This window comes from Anthonomus grandis (assembly GCF_022605725.1).
Source record: "Anthonomus grandis grandis chromosome 1 unlocalized genomic scaffold, icAntGran1.3 Chromosome32, whole genome shotgun sequence".
NCBI classification, from domain to species: Eukaryota; Metazoa; Arthropoda; class Insecta; order Coleoptera; family Curculionidae; genus Anthonomus; species Anthonomus grandis.
In genome coordinates, this window is record NW_026088427.1 from 187461 (window position 1) to 207953 (window position 20493).

General features: G+C 33.1%; 1 protein-coding gene across 18 annotated transcripts in view; it reads left to right on the plus strand.

Annotated features, from left to right (window-relative positions):
* The window catches only part of LOC126749386 (proton channel OtopLc-like), a 111030-nt gene extending 92265 nt beyond the window's left edge, over nucleotides 1-18765 (plus strand). For 14 of the 18 annotated variants that reach the window (XM_050459058.1, XM_050459066.1, XM_050459064.1 and 11 more), the window contains 7 exons: nucleotides 295-472; nucleotides 5875-6129; nucleotides 7137-7436; nucleotides 7565-7826; nucleotides 10579-10860; nucleotides 12375-12591; nucleotides 18145-18765. In XM_050459058.1, the coding sequence (XP_050315015.1) occupies nucleotides 295-472; nucleotides 5875-6129; nucleotides 7137-7436; nucleotides 7565-7826; nucleotides 10579-10860; nucleotides 12375-12591; nucleotides 18145-18453 (1803 nt within the window). In that variant the 3' untranslated portion in view covers nucleotides 18454-18765. The remainder of the gene's footprint in view (nucleotides 1-294; nucleotides 473-5874; nucleotides 6130-7136; nucleotides 7437-7564; nucleotides 7827-10578; nucleotides 10861-12374; nucleotides 12592-18144) is intronic. The other 4 variants (XM_050459060.1, XM_050459076.1, XM_050459072.1 and 1 more) reach the window with 3 other exon arrangements.
* Nucleotides 18766-20493: the final 1728 nt, after the last annotated feature.

The following is a 20493-nucleotide window of genomic DNA, read 5'->3' on the forward strand; positions in this document are numbered from 1 at the left end:
CCTTAGTCTGCGAAAGGGGTTGATTGAGTTTACTTTTTGAAGTTGAGACTCCAATTACATCTTTAGCAATACTTCCTTTGAAATTAACACTCTATGATGTAGAATCGTAAGAAACTGATCTCTAGAATATGAAATACCAGCAATTGAAGAAGTTGAGACGATGTTGCTGTTGAAGGAGCAAGGAGGACAACTAGGCAGCAATTCAACTTGATTATTTTTTATGGAGGAACTCTTTACTTTATATCTAATAAGTAGGTGCCAAATTATATTATTTTTAAATCTTTTTTTTTTTAGTTAAATATCCATCGATTCAAAGTGGTAGCACGATTTGGTCTTATGCATGTCGTAGCCACCAATCTTTGTGTGTGGATCCGGACTCTCGTCTTGGAATATATTAAGGAGATTACCATTTATCATAGGGACCTTTTGAATGGTACTTCGGTGTCGCCTACGAATACCGCTCCTTTTGCAGGTAAGTCTATTGAAAGCTTCGTATTCATTTAATAGTTGAATACTGGGGGTAATCGTCGTGAATGCACTAACAAAAATGTCATTTTCATTGGATCATATGGTAGTTTCACCCTTATTAACTTAATGAATAAGCTTAATTGATTAGAGAAAAAATTACTCCTTTGTCGTTTAGAATCACTAACGATATGGATATTTTTTCGCATATAAAGGAATAAAGGAAATTCACCTCCAAGATAAATGGTTATTGCTCATTTCTAAGATAATTAATTGTTGCAACCGATCCGATAATAAAGCCGCAATTTCTACCAGCTTTCAACTTATCACTGTTGAGATAAATAGTCCCAACAGTCAATACTGTGATTCAGAAATTGTGTTTATTGGATGAATGAAACTAAAAAATCACCACTGAGATAAATCTGTAACTATAGCTTTCAAGACTTTCATCGGAGAATGTTGTTTTTTTGAGAAAATCCCTGATCGATGTTGAGAGAAAAAATCACTGAATACGAACCGAAAAGAGTTCAATTATTTGATGTATGACTTATCATAAAAAAGATGGGAAAGCCTATGTCTAGGTTTACTGACTCAAACCTTACAAATCACTGTCGTGATAAATATTAATCAATAATTTTTTATTGGCTTTTATGGTTACTTTAAAATCACTGTAGAGAATTGGTATGCAAACCAATAAGATATAAAACACGTTGAAGGAAAAACTACTAATTTCACTAGTTGTACATTATTATATATCGATGGCCCTTAAAAATTGCCGTGAAAATGATTAGTGAATAAATCCAAGCCGATGTAGCAACAACAATAATTTTATTGGTTTTACTGTAAGTATGATCTCAGCAGTGATTTTTTACGCTGAAATATGCTGATCGAACCTTAAAAATGCATTCAACTTTAATTATCTTAACAGTTATTAATGTTTATCGTTATACTTAGCCAGCAAAATATTTGTGCTTTATTGGTTTAGATCCGATACTCAATTATAACAGTGATTTTTAGGTTCAACTAAACGTGTAAAATTCACTTCTGAGTGACAATAATTAATTATATCAACAGTGATTATTAACGTAGAATAAGTATTTTATTGATTTTACTGCATAATTTTCAATCATGATTTCACAAGCGATTTTTAGATTTAATTGTGTTTATGGAACCCTTCAAAATATCAACGGTGATTTTTAAGGATGAACATAATTAATAAACATAAATAACTAACCTAAAAATCACTGTTAAAATAATTAATTATTGAATCCATTGCGATAAAAATGATAAACATGACTGAACCTAAAAATCACTATTCAGATAATTAACTATCATATTCAACGTGATAAAACTTACTTTATTGAGTATTTTATTGGTTTTACTGGTGATCATTAGGTTTAATCTCAACAGTGATTTTTAAATTTTAGTTAGGCTTATAGAACGTTAAAAATACTCTTGGAATTTTTGAAGGCTTGATCAATATAATGGAATGTAAATATCATTATTGAGATAATCAATTATTGTATGCAAATCGATAAAATTAATTTAATACATTACCATATCGATAAAAACTATTCAATACAAATCTTAATAGTGATTTTTAGAGAAATTCAAATCCTTTAATATCATTGATGAGGTAATTAATCATCGTATCCAAACCAATAGATATAATATTTAATGTACATCTCTACAGTGATTTTTAAGAGTGGTTTTATTGGTGATTTGTAAATATGTCTTAACGCTGAGTTTTTACGTTCAGGTATATTTATCGAACTTTAAAATCATCTGGAAAGTGGCTTTTAGGTTCAGTTATGTACATCGTTTCTTAAAAATTACCGTTGATATTTCAAAGTTTCGATGAACATAATTGAAGCTAAAAAATCTCTTCTAACATTAAAAATCACCAGTTAAATCAATGAGCATCTCATTGTTCTTTAAAAATCACTGTTGAGATTTGTATTTAAAGTAACTTTTATCGCTTTGAATATGATAATTAATGATCTTAATAGTGATTTTGGGGTCAGTTATCATTTATTACAAACCTCAAAAGTATTTTTTTAAAAGTACCATGAACATAATTAAACCTAAAAATCACTGTTGAGTTAATTAGCTGTTACTGAGTTATTCGATTTACAGTTTAATCATAAAAAAGATTAAGAAATGTGTTAACGCTCGATAAACCTTAAAAACCACTGTTCAGGTAATTAATTATTGAATCCATTGCGATAAAAATGATGATCATGACTGAACCTAAAAATCACAATTCAGATAGTTAATTATCATATTCAACGCGATAAAAGTTACTTTTAATACAAATCTCAAGAGTGGTTTTTAAATTGGTTTTACTGGTGATCATTAAGTTTAATCTCAACAGTGATTTTTTAGTTTTAGTTAGGCTTATAGAACGTAAAAAATACTGTTGGGATTCTTTGAGGTTTGATGAATATAATGGGATCTAAATATCATTGTTGAGATAATCAATTATTGTATTCAAATCGATAAAATTCATTTAATAATTACCATACCGATAAAAACTATTCAATACAAATCTTGATAGTGATTTCAATGCACATCTCTACAGTGATTTTTTAAGTTCAGTTATATTTATCGAACTTTAAAAGTATCATCGGTAATTTTAGTTTGTATCACTATTGTTCTTATATTCAACTTCAATTATCTCAACAGTGATTTTTAAGTTTATTTATGTTCATGAACCTTAAAATTTATTGCTGATATTCTGTTGACTGTTGAGATCTCACTTAACAATCAGCAGTAAATCCAAGAAAGTACTCATCGACTATAAAAAATAAAGTTGGTATTTAAAGGTTCAACGGACATGGTTAAACCTAAAAAATTACTGTTGAGATGTTTATTAAATGTTATTTTTATCGGCTTAGATGCGATAAATAATTATCTGGAAAGTGGTTTTTAGGTTCACTTATGTACATCGTAACTTAACAATTACCGTTGATATTTGAAAGGTTCGATGGACATAATTGAAGCTAAAAAATCTCTTCTGAGATTAAAAATCACCAATAAAACCACTAAAGATCTAATCGTTATTTAAAAATCACTGTTGAGATTCGTATTAAAAGTAACTTTTATCGCTTTGCATATGATAATTAATTATCTCAATAGTGATTTTTAGGTTCAGTTATGCTCATCAAATGTTAAAAAGAAGTATCATTTATTACAAACCTCAACAGTGATTTTTTAAAAGTACCATGAACATAATTAGCTGTCATTCAAATATTCGATGTATAGTTTAAATACAGTTAATTAATAAGAAAGATTGAGAAATATGTTAAGGCTCAATAAACCTTAAAAACCACTGTTCAGATAATTAATTATCGAATCTAAGCCAATCAGAAAAAATCGATTTTTACTGGCTTTTATGGTTAAGTAGATGTAGGGTACAAAGATGATTCTGATATACTAAGTGTTATCTCAACAGTGATTTTTCTGGGTTAAATTGTGCTCAATAAGACCTTTAAAAATATTAACAGTGAATTTTAAGGTACGTTAAACATATATGAACTTAAAAAGTCACTGTTTAGGTCACCCTTAAAAATCCATAGTAGAACCAATCGAATTTAAAAAATAACTGTTTAGATGTTAATAGATTAAAAAATATTTTTATAGGTTTTGGATGCGATAATAATTATTTATTTCAAAAGTGATTATGAAATTCAATTTTGTTAGTCGTACCATGAAAATCGGATATTTTCAAGATTTGATAGGCATAGTTAGACGTGATAAATCGCACTTGCAAATCACCACTAGAACCAATAAAATACTCATCCTACCTTAAAAATCACTGATGATATTTATAATAAAAGATATTCTAATAATTAATTCTCTCGATAGTGATTTTTAGGTTCAATCATGTTCATCGAATTTCGAAAATCAGCGTTAATTTTTTTAAAATTCGACGAACATATTTGAGTCTAAAAAGTCAATCACCAGTAGAGTAGAACCAACAAAATACTCATCGTACCTTAAAAATCACCGTGGAGATCTTTTAAGTTCAATGAACAGAATTGAGCCTAAAAAAATCACTGTTGAGATAATGATTTATCGTACCCAAACCGTAAGAGCAAATATTTTATCATTGATTATTGACAAACCTTTATTTTAAGCGAATAATAATTTTCCAATCTACCTCTAAGTTCAAAAATCACTGTGATGGTTAAATATCGGATCCAAACCAATAAAACAAAAATATTTTACTGGTTTTTATGCGTCTCTACATGCTTGTACTTAAAAAAACACTGTCAAGATAAAAATCACTATTGAGATAAATAATTCTCAAATAGCCAATTAAAGAAAATTACTGGTTTTAATTGCTAAGTATATTGATAAAACTTAAAAATCACTGTAGAGATAAACGGTTATCCTATCCAATGCAACAAGACAAATAAATAAATATTTTTTTACTGTTTTAGTCGATACATCTTTAAAATCATTGAAAATGACGGTCTTATTGTAACCAAGACAATAAAGGAAAGAAAATTGCTGGTTACCTGCAAAAATCATTGCAGAGATAAATTTTAATTTGAAATATACCAAGAATTAATAGTGTGATTCTTAAATGGATCTTTCCCATACAGTATACAGATATTAAATGTTTTTTAAGATAATTACTGTGATTGTTATCACTGACGAGATATCGTATTTGAGCCAATAAACATAAAATACTTATTCATTGATTTCGGCTTGGTACTTCTTTACAACCACTGAAATTACACAGTACTTTTTAGTACTTTTATATTTCTATTTACTGATGAGAAAGATAACCTATTTATATAATATAATTCATTATATTTGAGTTCCAATCAAAAAATAGCCATGCTAATAGTATAAATAATAAAATTCATTTTTTCCAAAAAAATATAATCTTAATCCTAATTTCTGCATTAACAATCATCCTTAATTTAATCTCAAAGAAAACTTTTAATGATCGAGAAAAAAATAGACCATTTGAGTGAGGACTTGACCCCAAAACTCTGGCACGTTTAGCGTTTCCTTTACAATTTTTTTTAGTTGCTGTCATTTGTGACGTAGAATTAACCCTTCTTCTTCCCGTAATTTTTCCAATAAAAATCTCTAATAATTGAGTTAGATTCTCTCTAGCCTTAAACCTATTCATTATTATTCTGCTACTCGGATTATTCCATGAACAAAACCAAGATACAATTTATCTTAAACAAGAAGCAAAAACTTGCATCTAGTTTCGACCTAAATTTTTGATTTTTATTAATCATTGTTTTTAATTGAAACCAAATAGCGATAAATCAATCCCCCGTTTTTAGCTTTGTTTATATTATACGAATAAAGCAAAAAAGGCCAACAGAAAAGAGAGAAAAAAATGAAAAATCAAATTATTTAGTCCGCGCCTACTTTTTCCAGAAAGCATCAAACAACACACGCTTCGCAATGCAAACACCATTTTGGGTACCCACCTTGCGAAACCCGACGTACTACCCAGTACCACCACCACTAGTACCACTACCACCACTACGGCCACCAGCTTATTGGCTGCCACTATAGCAGCCACCCCATATAACGTTAAAAAGTTCGTCACTACGACCGCACGCTCGGTTTACCCTTATTTTAATAATATTATCACTACGACGACGACTTTACCCACCACTACCACCAGAAGTAAGTGGTTGCAGTTTTTTGTAGAGTAGCAAATAGTGATAGATCTAGACAATTTATCAACATAATCTTTGTTCAGGAAATTTAGTAGTAGTTAAAGGAAATTAGGCCAGAGAAAGGGTTAAAAGGCTTGTGCTCACTGTAAAGCAAGTAGAAACCTGTGAATTTCCAGTTTTTTTTTTCGATTCTTATATGAATCAGAGAATATTTGCCTAACTCAACCAACAGTAATTCTTCAGCTCTAGTAGACTTCTAGGCATAGCACAAGTCTAAAAATTCAGTTTCAATCAACTTTTGACCATTTTTCGGGTCTAGTACCCCTTCCAGAAGATAATCATAGGACTCAGCAGAAATAAGGATTCGAGGCATACTTGAAGCAGAAAAATGACGCTGAATATCTGGAGCCTTCTCTTCTCGTCTAATGAAGAACAAGATCTCAAATCTCAAGAAACTTAAAACCTTTTTCGCTTTAAAGGAATTTCCCTTCTGAAACATTTGCTTTACAACCAGTGAAGCACAAGAAGGGTGATACCATACCTTTCATACGATGCTCTTGGAGCTCGTTTATTGCTGGCAATTCCAAGGTACACCTGGTTGGTCTGTTCAAGACTATCATTTGCATAATAACTATGTTCAAGTAACCAGTAAGTAACTATCGATGAACCTTCAAGAACCGTCTGAAATCTATATCTTTTTACAAAATATATACCTACTTAAAAAGACCAGAAAGTAGAGTTAAAGTTAATATCTATACAGCTATTGTCCCACGAGGGTTGAGGTTGAGGGTTGAGTCTGTATGTGTCAATACTTTTGAAAAACTAGAAACAAAAAAGGATTTTTGACTGCCACATAGTGAGCATAGGTCTCCTTACAAACTTGGTAACACTATAAAAGTCTATAAACGAATTAAAACTGCCTGCATCATCAGTTCATTGATAATCCACAAATCGTTTGCATGCAGCATGCTTATGAAACTAACCTATTTAACATTAATTTCTATAACAACCAAGAAGTGTTCACTACCGCTAAAACGATCCCGACAACGATGTATCGCACCATCCAAACGACCGCGGCCCCTTTTATCAATCATCCTACGACGACTGCGCCCACTAGAGCTCCGACTACGTTCGCCCCTCCCACTATGTCGACCTTAAGAACGACTGCTGCGCATTCGTGGCAAGTGTTCACTACGCAGAGACCACTTACGCCCACCACCCCGAGGAGCTTATCGTCCTCGACTTATGCTACTTTTAAGGATTTCTTTGACCTTAGAAGCTTTAATAACATTGTTGCTAACGAAATCGCTAACGGTATGTGGTCCCTTAGGATGTTTTTGCTCGCTAACCTCTTAGAGCCATAATAGTTACATTCTCATGCATGTCTGTGTTGCCTTACGTTGATATGAATTAGATCTAATAATATAAAGTGCAATTTTCAGTTGTAGATGAACCAGAAGTCGTAGATAACTTCGCTGCTAATAGTTCAGAAATGCTCGAAGACATTCAGCCTGAAGCTCTAATCAACTACAACTACTTTATGAGGAATATTAGTTATGAGAACGACAGCTGCGGAAGAATTAACATTATGGGCACCATAGTGCAGGATTCTGCTCCTTACCTGTTTCCGTTTATTATTGAATATTCGTTAATCGGAGCTGCTGTGATTTATTGCATGTGGAAGCATATTGGCAGGAACCCAAGGTAAGATAATGAAGCAAATGGGATTTTAAGATTGGTTCTTATGAAGTCTATTCGCATTTGTCGATTCCTAGTGAGTTTATCATCAGCATACATCATCTATGACCAGGCGCAAGTTTTTCAAAGGAGCAATTTATTGGTCAGTACTAATTTTTTTTCATATTCAGGATTTGAGGACAGGTTTCAGCATTCCTTGCCATCATCATCATTATAGCTGGAAAAGATGTGAGTGGAACAACATCTAGTGTGATGGTTTTCTTCTAGAAGTTGCTGAATGAGATAATTTGTATTTTTTGAATCGTTTCCCAGGAAAAGGATTTTTTTTGAAAATGCATTAAGAAGTAGAAGAAGGCTAACCTAGACTAGGTAACCCAATAAAATACGTGTTAGTAGAAGGAGAAGAAGAAGCGTCAGGTCCTTGCTACACTATTTCTTGAAAAAATTTGATATCTCATGATATTTTTCGCTAAAATTGTGATATGGGTCTGATTTTTAATCCAAGTACAATCCCAATTACATAAAAATATCTCGAAGCAGAGACTAATGTTCTATCCTTCCACTAGCTTCCATCCATCCCACTTCACTTTTTTTTAGTTGGTTTATTTGGGCCATGTGTCAAAAAAGGCATCCAGCAAGCTTCCAAATTTATCAACATTGGTGCTAATATAAAGGATTTACGACAAAAACTCCATCCAGTCATGGATCTTTACCATTTTATCTGTAAGGCACCAGTGTAACAAGTTAATCATTACTAAACAGTCCATGACCTGGCATTCAAGTCTTTCAACGAACTTTCCAATTTATTGGTCAGCACAAACTCAGATTGAATTTCCAAATTCAGAAGTTGATGACAGACACATTCCTTGCATCATCATAAACTATTAGCTGAGAAAGATCTTCGTGGAACAACAATGCGTGACGGATTTCTTCAAGAAGTTGCTGACTTGTGTTAACTGAATAGTTTCTCAGGAATAGAAGTAGAAATGTCCAAAAGGAGAAGAATATTTTGGGAACAATACAAGTCTTAATATCTTGCATCATCGAAAAATTGTTATTTGTAACACAACCTTTTTTTTCTGAATCTCTGGAATATGGACTGCTTCGTCACTGGATTTGTTTACATGGAAGAGATGCGCCAATGATAAGGCTTGATCTTTGCCTTATCAGAAGAAAGCTTAAGTATATTGTCCACTGTAATCCTTATTATGCAGAAGGAAGCTTAAGTATATTGTCCATTGTAAATTGAATTTTCAGATCAAAGTGGCTGCTTGCTTCTATTGTACATCTTTACATCATCTGGAGTTAATTGAGACACTTGGACTTGAGATTCTGGCATTATTCAACTTAAACCATTTGTTACTGATTAGAGTAGTTAAGTGCATTGAAAGTCAGGATTATATACAAAAAACATCATTTTAATGCTATGATTTGTAATGCCTCAGACTGAAATGGCGATATCGATGAGAAAATTGAACTATTTTACTTGGTTCACAGAATCTTAGAATTAAAAAAAAAACTTAGAGGGCTTAATGGTCTGGTTCTTTATGAGCTTCCATTACGATGAGTTTCTTCAATTGGTTGAGTCCCTGAAATGCAGCATTCATTATTTACAGCTTGCTTTATAGGTCTTATAATTGATACAGAGGATCTTTTGGGAAAGGGAGGTACTATATTCATCAAGTTTTCTCTTTCATTTAAAGCCTTTTATATATTTGATAAGTAAGTAGAGGGCTTAGTTCTAAAAACTCCATCATCAAGACTTCTTTCTTCATTCTCAGACTATATGTTTCTTCATGCTAAGCTAACCCTGTAAAATACTAGTTAGAAGAAGCCTCAGATTCTTGCTTCATTTATTTCCAGTAGATGGCGATGTGAATCTCATTCGTTTTCGATTGTTTCACTCTATTACAAGAAAATATCTCGAAGAAGAGACTGATGCTCTGTCTCTCCACCAGCTTCCTTTAGGAAGAAGAACAATATTAAGGAAACAAAACACGTTTTGATATATCATTAACAAATGTGTGACCAAAGGAATGTTATTTGCAACACAAGGTCTTTTGTGCTGCTCTGGATCTCTGGAACGTGGACTGTTACTTGATTTGTTTACGTGGAAAAGAGATGCCTAATAACCAGGACTTGCCATATTAGCAGAAGGAAGCTTAAGTCTGTTGTTTCCGGTAAAATGGATTATCAGATCAAAATGGCTGCTGTGGTATTTCCTTGTGTTGCATTAATTATTTCCAATTTGTTTTATAAGTCTTGTAGATGCAAAAGATGTTTCGTCAAAAGGAACTATTAACATAGGGAAAATGGATCTACACCTGTAAGGCTCTAGGGAATCCAGGTTTAGGCAAGCATCATTTCCTAAATTGTCTCTATCATCTGAGAATGTTGGTACGTTCTAAACTAACCCTAATTGTGAGATATATAGTTTGAAAGAACCTCAAGTTCTTGCTGCAGATCTATATGAGTCATATGAGTTTATGGCTCACTAAAGCCTCACAAAGTTTGCCACCAGTGTAAGCAACCTTTTACTTTTCCGCACCTGCTCAATACTGAAGCTAGCGTAGGGCTTGCTTCAATCTACTGTCTATTTCCTCTATTGTTATCTCTTATAAGATGACAAGTGGAGAAGCTACTAAGTAAACCGAATTTAGAGGACTAAAGTCCTAGACATTCTCCTCTCTAGTTAAAGTAGATTGTGCCCAATGTCTGTATGACCTGGATAATCAAATACAATTGTTCTTTTTTGCAGATATGTGACTCAAGAAGATCTGGAACATCGCTTAGAAATAATGCTGAGCCGTCGTGCTGTAGCGATGGCTCAAGCTCAGCAGGGACGGGTCGATTGCGTTGGTGCCTCCAAAGGTTTATTCTTCGGACTGCTTATGCTTGTCGCTTCCCTGATTTGCCTTATCTTGTTCTTTGTGCTGATACATCATAAAGAACTCGGATTATTGGCTATTTATTTGGCTGACGTGTCACATTGTGTGCTGATGGTGCTTAGTATCGTTGCCATTATCATTGGATTTATTAGGTGAGTCTTTTATAGTATGCAAAGTCTAAAGCAACACTCGATGGTTAAATAAACGTTTATTTTTGGTTTACATCAGATGTAAATTTTTGGTTGACCTTTATCTATGAATATTGGGAAAAATGTCCGCATGATGTATGTTGAGGAATTTAATATTATGTTTATGTTTTATTCACGTTTAACAAGATGTTTATATTCTTAACATACACACATAACATACGTACACACCTTTTTGTGTAAATATAGTTTAGTACAGTATGCTGATGATTTTTGTATATACAGTATTGATAAAAAATATGAACAGTTTGTGTAATATGTTTAATATTATTAGGAGCTGGTCAGTCATAAATGGTTTTGAAATATCTATTAAAAAATCAAGTGTATGTATCTTTACACGTCACCATACTCCTAAAATAAGTTATATTTACTTAACGAATGATATTAGATTACCTTACGTAAAAGCTATGTAAATCCTTTGTATTTTTTTTAAATGCCAATGTTTTCTTTCTTGTGTAAACAGAATCGTATATGATATACGGATATTATATAGTTGAATAAATATACCTTGACTATATAGGGTTATTGATAAATATACCAATAGTTTTAATTTAAAAACTAAAAGTATAGATTTTTTTATCACCTATAATTTTGTTAAAAGCTTTTTTTCTATGGAAATTATTTTCTGCAAAAAAAATGTTTTTCATTAACCCGACCCTTACCCCCCCACCCACCCCACACAACTTACCAGTAAGAAATTGTTTTCAAAAATCATTGTTTCCCAAAATAATACGCATGCATAACAGCTGGTTTCATCGTTAATATCTAATCTAATAACACTGTTTATTTCAATTCAATATAATTATATACATGTATATTAATAAATATTTAATACAAAAACAGTTGGATAATATGGACGAAAAACGGTGATTTTCAAAAGAATTTCTTACTGGACAAATGTTTGGGGTGGGTGGGGGGGTAAGGGTTGTGTTGATGAAAAACAATGTTTTTGCAAAAAATATATATTCAATATTTAACTTAACAACATTGTCTATTTAAATTTGATATAAAGTTATTAAGTTGGATAATATAGACGAAACTCAGTGATTTTTCAAAAGAATTTATAACAAATATTTGAGGTGTAGTAGTAATCAAGTTTATAAACTAGATAGTAAATCACGTATCAATTTTTAAATGTCGAAATTTTCTCCTTTTTGCAAACAAAATCGTATATGATGTACGTATATTATACAGTCTAATAAATACACCTTGACCATATACCAAAGCCAAAAATTTCCTAAAAAATCGCTGAATAAATATTTATTTAACGAGAATAATGTATGATGTGTTGCTTGGGACGTGTCAATACCATCACGTTTTTTTTTTAAGTTATTTTTAATTTTGCTCATGCACCTCATTATATCCTATAGTATATCATTCATAATTGTTACATGTTTTCATCGCTTCGCTTTCACCCTACCTGCTAACCCGACATGCTTATTTTCGCGAAACGTCATCAGAATGCGCGCGGTGAAAACAACCCACGTAAATTGCAGGGTCCAAGGACTGAAGTTCAGGACTGAGGAGCAGAGCGACCTGAACGACATCCTGCTGAGAGTTTCCGCATTTGGACTCTTCACTTATGCGGTATTTAGCGTCATCGCCGGCCACTTTAAGGCCTTTTCCGTTGAACCCAACATGCTCGTTATGGTAACTGGGATTTTATCAGTTGTTCAGGTAAGTTCATGTTCATTTCAATGCAGCTTGTAGAAACCTTTTAAATCCATATACAGTATATAGATCTTAAGATAGGGGCGGATCCAGGGCTGATTTTTGGGTGGGGAAAATTTTTTTGAACACAGTGGATCAGCATAATTATAATATATTGTAATTGATGTATTAATGTTCATTTATTCAGCCACAAATCCTTGTTTTTGATGCAAATGTTACAGAAAAATTATTTCATAGAACAAAACGACGAGACCCCAGTTTTGCGAATCGTTCAATGACTTCTTCAGGACTGAGTTCAATGTCTTGGTGTATGTATAGTAAAGCCAATCCAATCAGTCTTTCTTGTAGCATCGTTGACCTCAGCCACGTTTTCAAGCAGCGAAGAGTAGAAAAAGAGCGCTCAGAGCTTGCATTTGTCACAGGCAGTGTGCAAAATATATGAAGATAAGCATTGATAGTAGGGAATATTTCAACATCACAGTTCTCCAAAGCTTGTAATGCAGTAGTTGGAAGTGGATTCGCTGAAGTCTCTTTGAATCTTTCTGTCAAATAGCTGATAAGATTTTCGCTTTCAGTTGGATTGAGCTCACATACTTTCGTAGGCAGCAGCATACTCAATTGAAAACCGTCTAGAACTTCTTTCGAAAAACGAGTCTTGAGATCTTCGCAGATGGTATCCAACAAAGGAATGTATACCGAGACCCTGTAGTAATCTTCGCAACTGCTAACGCTGTAATTATCGCGTTTCGTTTGTTGGTCACAAGTTCTCGGTTTTTGTTCAGGAACATCCAGTTTTTGTGCTAGTTTTTTCGCATCTGAATAAATACTTCTGAAATTTGCATCAGCTTTTTCTCTCCGATCTTGAAACGTTGCAAGCAGCGTATCTATCATCATTGATGCTTTTGCATTATCGATGGACTCTTTCTGGAGCAGTACGCTGAGTGAATGAGTCAATGATAAAGTGTCACAAAGACAGAAAAGTCCAACGATAAATTCGAATTTACACAAAGCTGCTATTAGGACTGTTGCTTTTCCGGCTGTTTCCTTGTTTTTCCACTCACTGATTTTTGTCCAAGCTTCTACAATCAACGAGATTTTGGAGGCAAATTGAACAACAGCATCATGATCTTGAACCCACCTTGTTTCGCATAACTGTACCAGGTGTCCTCCAAGTTTCTTTGGCAATGCAGTCGTACGTTTAGGAAAGAACTTCTTGAAGAACTTGTTTACCTCACGTATAGTGCTGCATACCAATTCAATCACTCGAATTTTGGTAGATTTAGATATGGTGCTGTTCAGTTTGTGAGAATAACAGGGTGTTACTACAGCGTTTTCCGCTTCTTTCCGGATTTCGTTAACAGCTCCACGATCTGATAGCATCACAGCACACGCATCAGTTCCTATTGCAATGCAGTGTTTTGAGTTGAGATTCATTTTCTTCATTTCTGCGAGGACGATTTTCCCGAGAGCAATCCCGGTAAGTGATAATTCCACATCAGGTTGGCTGCCTTCTTGAGCGTTTTTAGTAGAGAGTACTTCAGTTTCTTCTTCCGAGTCGTCAGAGTCACTACTTTCTGCAGAATTATTCTTTGACAGTTCACCAAAAAAGCATCAATAGACGTCATGAAATCTTCTCTGATGCTTGGTCCATTTTCAGTTGAATCAACATATCGTAGAATAAGGCTCACCTATGCAACAGTACAATGTACTCAACATTTTTATTGATGAATTTGGAAATGTACACGGCAAAAGTGAATAATGTCCTACAAAGTGTGATAGTCAGCTCGACAAATTGTGTAAAAGCGGTCACAGTATATGGACAAATAATTAATACTGAAAACTTTATATTCCGATATGAAAAATTGATTGTTGAAGATTTATCATAAAACAGACAATAATATTTGCAATAGGATTGGTCGATAAATTGTAACGTCCGTACAAAAGCTTCAACTGCAGTTTCGCAAAAGGTGATGTAAATTAAATTAAACAACAAAAATCGAAAGGGCCTAACAAACTCTTTCATTGTCTCGCACGTTGACAGGAAATAATTCACATACATTTATCTTTCATTTGCGTGAGATACCTCATGCCTAACTATTATCTGGCAATCTGATGTACATATCCTATTTGGAATTGAAGACAAAATTAAAAAACCATTACAAAAAAAACCAATCGCAATGTCATTGATAGCTTAAGCATCTATTTGGTGGACGTAGAGAAGTGGATTAGGTCCTTTGGATTCCTATATTATACTCACTATATTGCAGGTTCTTACTTATTGATAATTGAATTGAACAAATAATGTAGTAATGCATATATTTGTCACTTGTCGGTCAGCTGATAGATTTTTCAATGCTCGGAAAACTGCAAGGAACACTAGAGGAGTATGTCATTTACTAAGCTCACAGATGGAGCTAAGTGTAACTGTGAGTACGAAAAATGTTGCCAGTGAACTACACCTTATGAAAATACTTCACTGATCACTCCTAGGTGACATTATTCAGTTTAATAATTTAAAAAAGTCTGAGTGGAAAGAATTTTTTATAAGCGAATGGGTCGTAAATCAAAAAAAACTGGAATAAATGGTAAAATAAGGTTTGTCTTAAAAATTGGGTGATTCAATTTTATACGTGGATTATCAAACTCTTTAAAGCAATTTTCCAAAAATTCTTTGGGATAATTATTTTGTATTAAGATATTTTTAATAAAATCTTTTTCAGTTGTTAAATATTGATTATTACAAATAATGTTTGCACGATCATATAAACTTATTACCACTCCTCTTTTTATCATTATTGGAAATTGTAAATTATATCACATATAAATGTAGAGTAAGGGCGACAAATATGGAATCCTTTTTTAAAACTGCAAGATTATAAGAACTTTTTTATTTTTTTAACACAAAAATATTAAAAGTAATTAAAAAACATGGTATATCAAGCTATTATAACTTGTATTTGTAAAAAATAAAAACGTTTCAAAAATCGTAATAAAAAAACTAAAATATTAATATTTCCTTTTTTAAAAATAGGGTCACAAATATGGAATACTTAGAAAACTAAACAAAATACTAAATCTATTGGCAGAAATCGCAAATATAAATGCCAGATACATATGAGGTACATTGCAAATGACAATGAAGTTCTTTCCAAAAACTGTCCACCACAAAACAAGCACTTTGGATTATCAGAAACATCCGGAACTTTTTCACCATTTTCGCCAGTACATAATGAATCATCTGAGTCATCATCTGCCACAAAGTCTTCTTCAGAAGAGCTACTTGATTTTTCTGAAATGTATCCCAAATTTTTTGTCTTTCGCTTAGCTTGACTTCTTGATGAGATGGCTGTTGACGTGTAGGGAGTATCGGAATCAGTCAAGCTTGTTTTAAACTGCCCAATTTGTTTTTTAACTTGAAGTTTTGATGTGGTCGAAACAGATGCTTTTGCGGATGATTCAAATTCTGTTTTGTAAGGTGACGCAGTTATTACGGCAGCTTTCCCTGCTTTTCGTCCTTGAATGATTAGGACAGGCGAGACCATCTCAGGAGTTTTACAATATTTGTTAGTGGCGTCGGATTTTCAGTTTCTTGAGGTACTGGAAGAGGGACAACTTCATCTTTTTCGATAGTTTCGGAGGCAAGAAAGTCAGATTCACAAAAGACATTTGGATTAAGGGGAAAAATTCCGGTGGCTTTAAAACCATTAACAGCAATCTCACCACGCTGAACTCTTAAATAAGCCTTGCCGAAAATTTCCATCACATCAAATGCAGTTACTGGTCTGGCATTTTGTCGTACCTACGTTCTTATCTCCTCACTGTAATGCACTTTGAATGGTCCCTATTAAAAGATTTGTCAATTTTACGTTTATGTGTTGACTGTGGCGGTAAGCACACAATCGTAACATTATTTTCTCTGGCCATATTAATGACATCAATATTGCGAGTATGCGAGTTATGACCGTCTAATACGAGCATAACTGGAGATTCAGGTGAAGGCTTTACTGTCGCTACAAAGTGTTCAAACCATTTTGTAAAAATGTTATTTTCTATCCACCCCCTGATGGATGACATTCGAACTTTGTCCCAGGTGGAGCCCCCTTCGTAAGTTTTTTTTTGGGGAATATAACTGAGGGTGGAACAAAATTGCCCTCTGCACTCATACAAAATACTACTGTAATTAGTGAGCCTCGTTCTGCGGAAGTCATGCTACCAATTTGTCGTTTACCTTTACGTGCAATTACTTCTGGTCAACGTTAAAAAGGGGTTTGTTGAATAGTTATGTTTTTCATATTCATTCGTTAAGATAGTAAAAAATGACTGAACGTTTTCTTTGGAAAAGCCATTGGCTCTAGCAAAAGATGTGCCTATAGGTCTTCTAAATGACAATGTATCTAAGTGCCGTCTCATAAACAGCTTAAGCCAGCCTTTTCCAGCTGTTTCTTTGCCAAGAGGATTTGGCAGATTATTTTTAACAGCAAGCTGATATGCCATATTTCTTATGTCGTTTCTGGTTAAACCAAAATACTTACTTTCCATATGAAGTAAGTACCTTATAAGTTCATCTTCTAGTTCTTTTGTAAGCACTGTTGGTCGACCTAGTTTTGTTTCAGCAGAGATATTTGGATCATCGTTTTTCTGACAGTGTCTAAAAAGGGTTGTTCTGGGAACATTGTAAGTTTTGGCTGCCTGCAGGTACCCCATTTTCTGTTCCTTAATAGCACAAGTTGCTTGTATCATATCATTTTCTTTTTCGACTACTTTTTGACGCCATACTGAAATTTAAAAAAAAATCACATAGTTCTATTTCATCATATAAAAATTGAGGTTTCTAACGCAGAGTACAAGCACAAAATTTAATAGGTTTACAATGGCCTCTCTTCTGTTTATTACTTTTTTTTCCTTTTTTAGTTACAATAATTCTTATTGATATATTATTTAGTATAAAAGCAAATTTAGAAATGCTTTTATAGCAACAAAATATCTCTATTTTAGTATTCTTAATGGGATACTAATATGGAATACTATTCCATATTTGTGGCTCAAAAAATTCCATATTAGTGACGGTCATAACCTAATCTTATAATATTCTAAAAAAAATATTTCTATGTTAAACAAACTTACCTAAAAACTATTGTAAACTATGATGTTTGAACTGTCACAAATGCACAACAGTTTGAATAAAAAATAAGTATTTTATCGCTAACATACGGAAACAGCAAGATCTGCAAAACTTTTGATGATGCTGTAAAAAAAACGACTGTCCATGGTGAGCCAACAAACTAGAGACGGACCGATCGAAAAAAAACCTTAGATGAATTCAATTCGATACTTTCAACGTGCAATTAACTGACCTATTCCATATTTATCATCCTTACTCTATGTATGATACTCACAAGTGTAAATTATTTATTTGTTAAATAAAAGACTCGAAGAATCAAGATTTGCAACTACTCCATAAATCCAAAACAGTTGTACTTACCAGAAAACTTTTTGTGATTTGCTTTCACATGAAACTATAAACTCAATAAAATAGTTGTTAAATTGAATAATTTTCAGGTGGTGCTCCAACTTCTATTCATCGCTGACGTGTCGCGTCGCCGCGTTCATCTTCCGGAACACGATCGCACCAAACCGGGCCGTCAAGTGGTGACGTTCCTGCTGATTTGCAACATCACCATGTGGATCATCTACACCTTCGAGACCCAAAAAGTCGAGGCGAATCCGGTACAAAAACGATTTTATGGTTTTCTGACATGGGCCATAGTGCAAAGAGTCACTCTTCCGTTATGCATCTTCCATCGATTCCATTCGGCCGTTACACTCGCCGAAATCTGGAAGACCAGCTACAAAGCCCGATTGGAGTAAATCAAACGCTGCTGAGTCAATGTGGTTTGAATTGCAGATGGTACTTAAAAGGATTCATTGAACATATACCATTCATTTACGATTATCGCGGTTTTTCTAAAATTTAGAAAAAGATTAATATTTTAATATAATATTCGTTATTTGTAAATCTTTTTAACGTTTTCGATCGGCGTTTACAACTGACGTTAGAAATATATTTTGCTACCAGATGGTAGAGTTTGGATTATACAAGCGTTTTCAAAATTTCGTTACCTAAAGACAAGTCTGATATTTTTGCTCACCTTTGTATATAAATAAAGCTGCAAGAAAATCGTTTTCCCTCTTCCTCTTAAGCACTAAAGTTTGTTATGTAAAAATAGTTTTGTATCAGCTTATGTAACAATTACATATTACCATACGCCATTAAAGCATCTTGCAACATCTTCAATGCTTCAATAGAATTAACAAGACAACTGACTGAAGATGTCGCGAGGGCGCGCCACTAGCAGGGATTTTTTTATCGCAAACATTGTTATTAAACCCTAAATAGACAGGAAAGCATTGAACAATTAGTAAATTCTTACATGAAATTATATTTACATATTTCTACCGTATACTATAAACCAAATAATATATTTTCGAATACTGTTCTACAAAAGACTGATCCCACTAGTCACCCCCTTCTTTTCACATGTAAAACAGAGGAGCAATTTCAATATAATAAGTTGTATAACAGATTTATAATACAGTGTCGTTCGAAAGTTTATGTAGTTGCTCTAAGTGGTTTCGAGCGAGGAAAAATTAAAAAATTCTTCCAGGCAGTTGAGGTGCATGTAAATATCGAAGATTGAACCGAAAACAGTCAAAAAATTACATTTAAAATTTAGAGAAAGGGGTTGCAAAAACCTGGACAAAAAATATTAAATTAAAGAAGGAATTTGTAATGTGAAAAAACTACACAAAATGGACTTTTTTCTTTAAAATTGATTAAAAGAAGAAAACTTCTTCTAGACTTTTTGGATAATTGATCACCTTTTTTAACTGTGTGGTTGCTAAGTTGCCTAAAATGCTTGTTTTTTTATATTTTAAAGGGACGTTTTTTTCAAAAAAGTCCTTTCGTTAACTGTCTGGACGAAATTTAATTATTTTGAAAGATTGTTTTCAGAATTTCCTTTTATTCAAATCAGTAAAAAGTCAATAAAAAAATCGAGAAAAGGTGGTTTCCAACGACCTTTTCAAGTGCCTGTAAGAAAAATATTAATTATCCCTTACAGGCAGTTGATATGAAGGAATTGCTCCTGTAAGGAGATCTAAATAATCAACCTAAAACACACAAACGGGACTTTTTCCTTTAGAACTGCTTGGAAGAACAAAAATTGAAAATTTCTTCCAGGCAGTTGAAGATGAAATCATAAATAGCAAACTATAGTTGGAGGGTTTCCTTGCAATTTTCCAAAGGACAGAAACCGAATATATATATCACAGGAAATCTGAAAAGTCCAGAACAACAACCCTTGATTTTACACACTCTTATCAGGATATAGCTTTTCGACCAGGCAGTTAATGATAAAACTAAATGAAAATCAAATTTTCGTTTACAAGAATTGATTTTTTAAGCACCCTTACCAAGCAACTACAGAACTCAAATTTCTGAAGAAAGCAAAGTAAAAATTCCCTTTTCAACGACTTTTTTAAAAGCCTTCAAGACGGTTTTTTAATAAAATTCCGGAAAAAAATCGTATGTCACAAGGGATGCTTAATTGAACTGTTTCCAAGATTGTAATAGTTTAAAAACGGGGTACTTTTGTACTCAATTGGTTGGAAAAATAATTCAATTAAATATTTCAACTAAATATTCCAGGATTAATCCAGAGACAGTACTGAAGATGGGCATAATTACTTTTTTTGGATATCAATAATTACCCGAAAAAGACCTTAATTAGGCAGTTAAAAGGGTCTTTTTTTACCAAAAGGAAGCATTTTCTTACAAGCTTTTCAAATAGTTTAATTTATTCCAGGCAATTGAAACGTTGTTTTACCTAGATGTTCTTAGACCTACAA